Source organism: Chiloscyllium plagiosum, chromosome 2, assembly GCF_004010195.1.
Source record: "Chiloscyllium plagiosum isolate BGI_BamShark_2017 chromosome 2, ASM401019v2, whole genome shotgun sequence".
Classification (NCBI taxonomy): Eukaryota; Metazoa; Chordata; class Chondrichthyes; order Orectolobiformes; family Hemiscylliidae; genus Chiloscyllium; species Chiloscyllium plagiosum.
Window position 1 is genome coordinate 53,336,670 of NC_057711.1, and position 10,121 is coordinate 53,346,790.

At 40.7% G+C, this 10,121-nt stretch overlaps 1 protein-coding gene across 2 annotated transcripts in view; it reads left to right on the plus strand.

Annotated features, from left to right (window-relative positions):
- Positions 1-2,666: 2,666 nt before the first annotated feature.
- Positions 2,667-10,121, plus strand: part of LOC122559783 (leucyl-cystinyl aminopeptidase-like) — a 121,092-nt gene continuing 113,637 nt past the window's right edge. Inside the window, exon 1 of one of the 2 annotated variants that reach the window (XM_043709804.1) lies at positions 2,667-3,324. In XM_043709804.1, coding sequence (XP_043565739.1) covers positions 3,288-3,324 — 37 coding nt within the window. In that variant the 5' untranslated portion in view covers positions 2,667-3,287. The remainder of the gene's footprint in view (positions 3,325-10,121) is intronic. The other variant, XM_043709814.1, reaches the window with a different exon arrangement.

Consider the following 10,121-nt stretch of genomic DNA (forward strand, 5'->3'; position numbering starts at 1 on the left):
CAGTTATTTGTGGTTTGACTCCTTGATTGAGATGGAGATGGGTTTCTTATTCATCTGGAGCTAGTGGTAATGGGAATGGAAGCAGGTCAGGTGAACTGTGGGATAAATTTAGACAGCCATCATGGAGGTTGTTGGTTATGCTGAGGGAGAAATTTGCAGAGTGTCAAAGCCACCCCCAGCACCAGATGGAAATGAAATGTCACAGGAGAACTGGAGTCCTGGCATCAGTGGCAGGGCAGACTCTGACTTTATCGATACCAATCTGGATCTAATGCTGGAGGCTATGGGGGAGAAAGGAAACATCTTCTTCCTGGATGGTTACAGGAAAAAAACCACGTTTTCTGTAGGGACACGTTTTGTTCAATGTAATCTCCTTCCTCTTCCAGCCTCTCCTTCTCGCTTAACTTCTGTCACCGCCCTGATTGGCTGTCTCCTTCAGGGCTCACCAAACATGATCTATATATACATCACTGGAACCCCATGCTATGGAGAGTGCAGCACACTACAACAATGATGAGGATCTTTTGGAAGAGTATTAAAGGCTACCACCCAGCTGGGATAGTGAAGCACTTCTTCTGAAGCCTGGTGACATGCTTAATACTATTGTGCTGTGCAGCTGGAATATATTGCATTACCACAGTGCCATACTTCCAGAGAAATGTGAGGACTCAACTCTTAAGGGATATTGCTTATCTCCTGGAATGATCTACTGTTCCAACCCTTGGTTTGGAATGATCTGTGGTGGCCTGGATTGCCAGAGGATAAAGGAGTCATAGCAGCTACCTGCAAAATGAGAACCCTCATGGAAGAATGTAAGAATTTGGTGTAGTAGGTCGTTTGGCTCCTAATCTACCTCACACCTCAACTCGTCTTTTATGTCAGCTTGTAATATCCATCAACTCCTCATTATTTCAAAAATCTATCTATCTCCTCTTTAAATGCATTTATGTCATACTAATGTCATTTACAAAATACTGTGAAGGACTGTAACAAACACTACATTGGGCAAATAGGCAGAAAACTAGCCACCAGGATACATGAACACCAACTAGCCGCAAAAAGACATGACCCTCTCTCACTAGTATCCTTACATATGGATGAGGAAGGACACCATTTCAACTGGGACAACACATCCATCCGAGGACAAGCCAAACAAAGACACGCACGAGAGTTCCTAGAAGCATGGCATTCCAACCGGAACTCTATCAACAAACACATCGAGTTAGACTCCATCTACCATCCCCTGAGAAAAGGAACAGGAAGCGACATTCCAGATATTTATCTCCAAGGAAGAAATTCTTTTGCATCTCACTTTGAAACAGTGTCTCCCTAATCTGCAAGTATGCAACCTAATTTGAGATTCGCCCACTAGTGGAAAAACCTTCTCAACATCTACCCTGTCAAGCCCCCTCAGAATCTTCTATGCTTGAATAAAATCATCTCTCACTATTCTAAACCCTAATGAGTCAAGGCCTAACCAAGTTAGTGATTCTTAACAAGTCAACCCCTTCATCCAAGGAATCAGCCAAATGAACCCCTTCTGAACTGTTTCCAATGTCAGTATCTTCAATACAAAGAACATGTATTGGACCCTCTTTCTGGATAAATAGTTACCCAATTATCCTTGGCAATCTTGCCTCTGCTCTTCTGCCACAGCCATACCAGTTTGATACTAATACTGCTCAAGCATTTAACACTGGGACAGCATGGTGCCAGAGACCTGGGTTTGATTCCACCTCAGGTGTGGAGTTTGCACATTCTCCCTGTATCTGCATGGATTTCCTCTGGGCACTTCAGTTTCCTCCCACAATCCAAAGATGTGCAGGTTAGGTGAATTGGCCATGCTAAATTGTCCACAGAGTCTACAGGGATCTGTAGGTTGGATGCATTAGTCAGTGGTTAAATGTAGGGGAATGGGTCTGGGTGGGTTACTCTTCAGAGGGTCGGTGTGGACTTGTTGGGCCGAAGGGCCTGTTTCCAAACTGTAGAGCTTCTACGATGATTGACTTTCTCTCTGCCACTTGTGCAGTGCCCAGGGCATACCTGTGCCAAATGCTCTGACGCCTGTGCCCCCAGCTTATTGTAACAGTGAAATGCCTTGGCACAGCTGTGACTGCCTTCCCTCTCCATCCTGTTTATGTATCTGCCTCTTCAGATGGTCAGATTCTGAAGTCTGCCTCATCTTTCTGTCCTTTCGAAACATACAGTTCACTTTCAGTGTAAAGTATCTTCCTGGCCCCTTTATTATGTTTTGATTTATCCCCATGCTACCGAATGGCATTCCTGATTCTGAACTCTTTCTTCCGAACGACCTGCTGCCTCACAAAGTATCTGAAAATGAAAACGTGGAAGAAATGCGTTAGAATATAAGTATGTGAAGTATTTGAGCGATGCTATTGCTGACTGTAATTTCGAATCTGCTCTTTTTGAGACCTTCATTGGCGAACTTTACAAATAATGTAAAATAAGCAAGGACACCTGTATTATACATTTCATACCTACAAGATTTGCAGTTTCATAATTTTGACTCAGTGATGCACGATGTTGTGTTAAGTGATGCAGAACAAAGAAAGTCGAGAGTTCATGCTGGTGAACGTACTGCAAACATTTTTGGTGTAAAACAATCAGGGACTGTAGATCGCCTGTGAAGTCAGGCGAGGACAGAGTGAAGTTCAATATTTTGTGTACTTTAGGTAAATTCACAGCTAACCACTGGGAAAGGACCAACGACTTCCCTGATACTGCTGTCAATGTTTGAATCACAATAACTAGAAAGGCTGGCGCTGAATGTAACTCCCAACACCAGGGACTGTGTGTCTGTAGGTTCCAACAACAACAACGAAAATTAAAACAACCGCATCTACATGCCACACGATAGCGTGAAAGTCAAGATGTGAAACTTGAGATAGCAGACTCTACAGTGTGTAGCTCGTCGATCGACCGACAGCGCCTGGAGGAGGAACAGCTTGCAAGTGCGAAAGGGGAAGGAAATACAAGTTAAGATGGTCGACAGCAAGCTGTCTTTCTTAAACTGCGAGATTTGCAAAGATGACCACATAAGGAGGAATGGTCTGGTTGTTCAGGAGGCCCTGTGCTTTTAAAAATGTCCTCAAGAAAAGACTAGATGACATTTCAGCTGGGCCAGTCAAGATGTATTTGTTGCTGTAGTCAGTAGGTGTTGCAGTACGGGCGCCTTGTTTATATAGCTGCCACTCTGTCTCCAACACAGAGCGGCTGCATTTGCCGAGAAGGATCCGGATTAAGAGCGGAAGGCCCCAGGCACAGTCATGGAGCCGGGTTCCCAGAGCGGTGAGTACAACCAGGGTCAGTATTCCCTGCCTGTTTGTGACAGCGGCATTGTGTCAATAGGTGGGCACGAAATGTTATAAAGTTAGTAGCAACTGTTGGGGGCGAGGAACCCCATGGAAATGTTTGGAAAGGGAGACAAACATTCAGGATCCAGTCGCAAACCCGATTTTGTGAAATCTGCTTTTGCGTTTCATTTGAGTAACACAAAGCAATTTATTTTGATTCTTGATTCGGATTTGAGTTTGACTCATCTGGTTATTATTTTTCCACCATAGGTGGAGTCTGTTTAACGTTCGCATTTCACGTTCTTTCTGGGGACAAGCTGATACACCGAGATAAATCACTCTTCCCACTTTCCGGGCTGGTCCCAAGCTTTCCCTTACCGTCATCCCACGCTTTTCTTTTCAACGGGATTTTACCTCCCCGCTCGAAAAGAAATGGGGTTCCTTAGAACAGTTGCACACAAGTGCAGTAAATGTGGGACATAAATCTATTCAGAAAGCCATATAATGTAATCGGTTAATGATCTGCAGACATTAACTGAACGACTTCTTTATGTTACAGCCTTGAACTTTTTTAAAAAAAATCTTCCTTTATTGTATATCTGTTATTCCTGGGACGGTTCTTGCTTCTGTGGAGGGTTTCATAAACATGAAGGAGAAAGTGAGGACTGCAGATGCTGGAGATCAGAGTCGAGAGTGCGGTGCAGGAAAAGTACAGCAGCAGGTCAGGCAGCAGGAGCAGGAGAATTGATGTTTCGGGCGAGAACCCTTCATCAAAACGTCGATTTTCCTGCTCCTCGATGCTGCCTGACCTGCTGTGCTTTTCCTGCACCTCACTCTGGGTTTCATAAGCATGTTATTTCCATTGCTGTTTAAAAGTAACCCCAGTTTCTCGTTTGACATCTCCTTTCTGCCAGCCGATCCGAATCGTAACTGTGATTGACCATTCATGTTGTTAAATATTGTCCATTTCTGATATGCTAGTTTTGTCCTGCAGGTCCACATTTATGATAAAAGATAATATAATAGTGGCCACAAAATTATCTTGATAAAATCCCATGGAAAAAAATGCAAGTTACAAAGAGTTTGAAGTGGTGGAAGCTATAAAGTCAGTGTGGATATCATCCCAACCAATTGTTCTGTGATTTGAATGACGGAAGGAATAACTCACAGTTATACAATATGTAAATATTGCTGAAAATATTGCAACTAAAATGAAGACTTTTGATCTAATCTTTTCACGACAGTAAAACGGTCAATAATGGCATTAGGAGTTTAATGCAATAATACTTCGTGTGATTTAAGAAAAGCTGGTATTCTAATTAGCAACAGTTCCTTTGACTTGTCAGTCTTTATTCAAAATGATGGTTTATAGGTAATGATGACATTGTGTTTGGTGGGAGGACAGTTTGCTTGTACTGTTTATTATCATTGATGGGCCGCACCCTCACTATGAAAGCAGCTGTTGTGCTGATCCAAATCCCAGTGTGTGCTTGGAATATTCCTGTCTAAATGTGGCCATGAATTGTAAGTTTTCACTATAGTTATAGTTTTCATTTTTAAAATTCAAATTCTTAAAACATTGAATAAGAATTTAAAAGCTTTAATGGCAAATTAATGGAATCCAAAATAAGTAATGCACCTTGGTGTAGGTTCCTGTACCGTACACACTGGTGTAATATTCAGTCTGCTCAGCCAGGCTCCAGCAGTTGTATGATTGACGTGTGAGAAGACGATCTTACTGGAAGCTGAAGGAACACAATCTGGTAAAATGTTGATCTCCCTTTCTTATCTGGCTCTCCCCTTGCCTTAAATGTATTCCTATTTTTGTCACACTTGCACCTGATTGGCTCCCATTTTATCTCCGTTCAACAGCAAGCTGAATGTGCATAAACATCAAATGCGAGTGGTGACTAGTGCCACCCTTTCTGCCTAGGACTGAGGACGGACGGAAGCAATGAATCAAACATAAAATCTAACAATGACAGAAGCAAATTAGATTAATAAAATTATTGCAAAGCCTAAAATCTTGAAAAACCTATCAGCTCCTGTGTTTTGTTTGTTCTTTCCATAGTATGTAAACTTCAGGTTTCAACTGCAATAAAAGTGTTCCGTTTAAACAAGATTCACGGTTTTAGCATCATTTAAGCTTGCTGACTTGCATTGTGTTTCAGTCCAGCTTTTTGTTCAAAATTCTCATTTTGATCCGTCCATGGTCTTGTTCTTTATTTCTGTGTTCTATTTGGAGGTCACTTTGTACCTTAGAAAATGTTGATCTGTGCTTTGTGGCTTCGTCTATTACACGCACAAGTGGATGACACGGGTGCAATATTGAGATGATTTTATTTCCAGTTATTTTGGAGTTTTCTGACTTTGCTATTTGTTTTTTTTTAGGCTTCCTTTCCATGTATGCTGTTACCTATTTGTCAGTATCGTGTTGTCCTTCAGTTTTGTATGCGCAACCGCTATATTTGCATTGTGCATGTGTATGGAAGCAATTTTTGTTTTGTATTTAGGTGAACATTGTATTGTGTATGTTGTTTAACAAACAGATATGGATTTTTTTTTAATGGGCAGTATGATTGATTAAGTGTAGAGCATCCCTGGACTTGACATTTAAGCCTAACGTCTTGTCTCCAGCCAGAGAAATGCATTGAGAGGAAAATAATTTTGTTTTAGAAACAGTGAATTTAATTTGAATTTGGATAAATTTGGATGTAAATGCTGCAACAAGATGAAAAACCCAACTATCATTGACAACTTGGCTGAAAAAAAATAAGTGGACATGCATATATATAAATCGAGACCTTGCCCAAGTAAAAACTGATTTGATATTTTGCCATTGTTTTGATTTTTAACATACATATAGATTATTGTGCAAATTCTGTTTATTCCTGTTTGCCAGCATTCAAAAATATGGTTGTTTTGAATTAATATTGCTGTCAATGGCGTGTTTTAAAAGCATTTTTTGGGGGGGAGTGTGCTCTTATGATTAAATAGTGGGAAGGCTGAAGCTGCTGTCTTTAGTCCATGCCACACTTTTTTGCTAACTTCTGGCTCCATGCCTCTCACTTGCAACTGTCTAAAGCTGCACCAAACAGACCCTTTCAACCTTGATGTTACGTTTAAGCCTGGGTAGGCTTTTGACTATATATCTACATCTTCACTAAGAATTAAGAATTACCATGCCTACAGGTGTAAATGTCCAAATCCACCACTCTGCAGATGATTGTGGCTATCTTCTGAAAGCCTCATCCAAAGGACTGGAGGACAGCCAATGCTCGATAACGTTCAAGAGGATGCAAAGAAAATTTAAAGGATGTAGCATGGGCTGGAGAGTTTCATTTATGACGAGAGATTGGATAGACTGGAGTTGGTTTTCCTCAGAGCCCAGGAGATTGAGAGGGAACATAAATTATGAGGACCTAGATAGGATAAACAGGAAGAAACGTTTCACCATGATTGAGGGAACAGTGAGGATTTAAGGAAAGGTTTAGAGAAGATGTGAGGAAAACCATTTTCACTCAGAAATTGATGGGAAACTTGCTGCCTGTAGTGGCGGTAGGAGCAGAAATGTGCATAATAATTAAAAAGTATTTAGATGTGCAGTTTTGATGCCAAGGCATACTAGGCTATAAGCCAAGAGCCAGGAAAATGGAATTAGAATAGTTAGATGGTTGTTTTTGGCCAGCATAGCACTGATCAGTTGAAGGGTCTTTTTCTGTGCTGTAGAACTCTATCACTGTGATTCATTGTGTTTTTATTACCTCTAAAGTAGACTATTCCAGCTCATTCTTAGATTAGTCTCCCATCTTCCATCCTTTGTAAAGCTCAGATCATTTTGTATTCTTTTTTGCATGTGTCCTAATTTACAGTAAGTCCCACGCACTCATCATACAATGCTATTTGTTGACATTGGTTCCCAGTCAGGCAACACCTTAACTTTAAAACTTTCATCTTGTTTTCAAATTTCACCTTCTTCCTCTTTCTCTTTGTAACTTACTCCAGCCTCATAGCCCTCCCTGATGTGTGCTTCTCCAATTTTAATGATTCCACCACTAGTGACTGCTTTCAGTCTCTCTTGGTTCTAAGATTTTTCTCTTTTTCTCTCCTTTTGTTCTCTTCTCTGCTTTTTGGGTGGCAACTATTCATGATCTTGTCTATCATTCCTCTAGACACATGCTTTGTTTCCTTTTTTTGGCTTGTCTCACCACTATTCGTGGCCTTGCACCATGAGTCTTTTTATCATTTAACCTCTCTCATACTCCACCCTGTTGCAGACTTCCCTTTTTGTTCATTGTGCTCCACCATCCCCATGTTGATTTATACTATATCTCTAATGTTATATTTCTAACATTGCCCAATTCTGATGAAAAGTCACAGATTTGGAAACAAAAGCTGTATTTCCCTCCTTAATACTTTAATGTGCTTCTTAAAACCATTTTTATTAGGTTTTTGACCTAACTCTTCTTTATATGGCTCTGTCATTTTTTTAATAATGCTCCAGTGAAAGCACCTTGGGATATCTGCTACAGCAAGTGTGCTTGATAAATCAAATTTGTTTGGCAGCTTTAGGAATGCTTTGTTACTTTCCAATTGTGTGAATTACTTGAGAATGCTGCTGGCTGAAAAATCAGTAAATATGCAATATATTGATTAAATGTAAACCAGCAATATAAACGGAAATAATTATTTGATACAGCATTGATTGTATGCATTTATAAGGCTGTTTTTCATTGATTTCTGCAATGCTTGCAGCCTGGGTTATATTTCTGCAATTTAATAAGCCGACCACTTGCACTAGTATTCCATATCCTTCAGCTGTGTGTGATGCATTGCTAATGCAAGTGCATTAGCTTGGTTTCTGAGCCACTTAATGAATTGAGCACAAAATGTAAGCAAATATTCCTGTTTGCTACAGAGAAAGTCAACATTGTCAAACGGTTCCATCCTTCTAAGTGCAGTTTCAAGCCATGGCTAAATTTCATGTTTTAGTTTTTTAGATTTCTATTAAGATCCAATGTATGATTTGAATGAGAAATTAGGTTTCCTGACTTTTGTCTCATTTCTCTCTTTATCCTCATCTCCAAAACCATATTAACGCATCATTTGTTTTATTGCTGCTGGGGGAATTGCTGTGATAAAAATGGCTGCCGTGTCTGTCTGCAAAATAGCAGGTATCGTATTTTATCGCATACAAAGTGTTTCTTTACATAAACTAGAGTGCGACTGTGGGTGACAGAAGCAGGTGGCCCCATTTAAATTCATATGAAAGAGAAGGGAATGTCAGAAATAAAGGATCACTAAGGGACTCATGGTGGAACTTAAGGAACTGAAAGCACCAGGAGAAAAAAATGCAACAGATAAAGTTTGGGGGATTAATTCCATGACACCCCCCGGATCTTCTGATCTTTTCCCTAACTGTCAAAGAGGTGGTTTCAGAAATAATAGATACACATTATTATTCTGTAAAATTTCCTAGATTATAGTACAGTTCTTTTGGATTAGTAATTATAAACATGACATCTCGATTGAAGAAAGGAGGGAGGAGAGCAAACTGAGACCTACAGACCAATTTGCCAATTGGGATATAAGAATAAATAACCTTTCTCTAATTCTATACAGCATTGGTCAGCTCTTACCTTTTGGTGCTATGTGCAGCTTGGTCTCCATATCTATGAAAGGATGCATTGCCTTGGAGGTAGGACAGTGGAAATTCATGAGGTTGGTTCACTTCATTGGTCTCTTGGGATGGAAGTGTTATCCTGTGATGGTTGAATAAATCTGAGAAGTTTAAAAACATTAATGGTGATCTTATGAAAACACACAAGATTCTGTGGGATTGGCTTCATGAGAGGCTGTTTCCCTTGGCTGAGTAGTTTAAAATATTGGGGGCGCACTGACAATTAGTGAATCATTTCATCAGTTAGGACAGCAGTTACAATAAAGGTCGCTTGAATGATTGCAATTCTTTGAAATGTTGACCTCAAAGATTGTGATGCTCCAATTTAACATGCACAATAATGAGATCATTACGTTTTTGATCATTTCAGGAATTAAGGAAAGTGGCAAGTGGGCAGGAAAATGGAATTGAGACATAGGATCAGCCACAATCACAATTAAAATCAGGACAGGCACATGTGATCTTATATTAGATTAGATTACATTACAGTGTGGAAACAGGCCCTTCGGCCCAACAAGTCCACACTGACCCGCCGAAGCGAAACCCACCCATACCCCTACATTTACCCCTTAACTAACACTACGGGCAATTTAGCATGGCCAATTCACCTGACCCTGCACATCTTTGGACTGTGGGAGGAAACCGGAGCACCCGGAGGGAACCCACGCAGACACGGGGAGAACGTGCAAACTCCACACAGTCAGTCGCCTGAGGCGGGAATTGAACCCGGGTCTCAGGCGCTGTGAGGCAGCAGTGCTAACCACTGTGCCACCGTGCCGCCCACGCTCTCTATTCTTAGAGAGAGAAATGGGGCAGATGTAGGGGAAAAGGTAATTACAAAAAAAAATCTGGAATTGATCATGAATACTGACTTGACAATTTGGACACAGTTACCCCTTTCTTAGCTGTGCAATTCTAAGGCCAGCAGCAAGACTAAAAGGTCTTGGTAACTATAGGCCGGTGAGTCTCACTTCTGTTGTGGGCAAAATCTTAGAGAGAATTGTAAGGGATAGGATTTATGAACATCTGGATAGGAATAATGTGATCAAGGATAGTCAGCATGGTTTTGTGAAGGGCAGGTAGTGCCTCACAAACCTTATTGAATTCTTGGAGAAGGTGACTAAGGA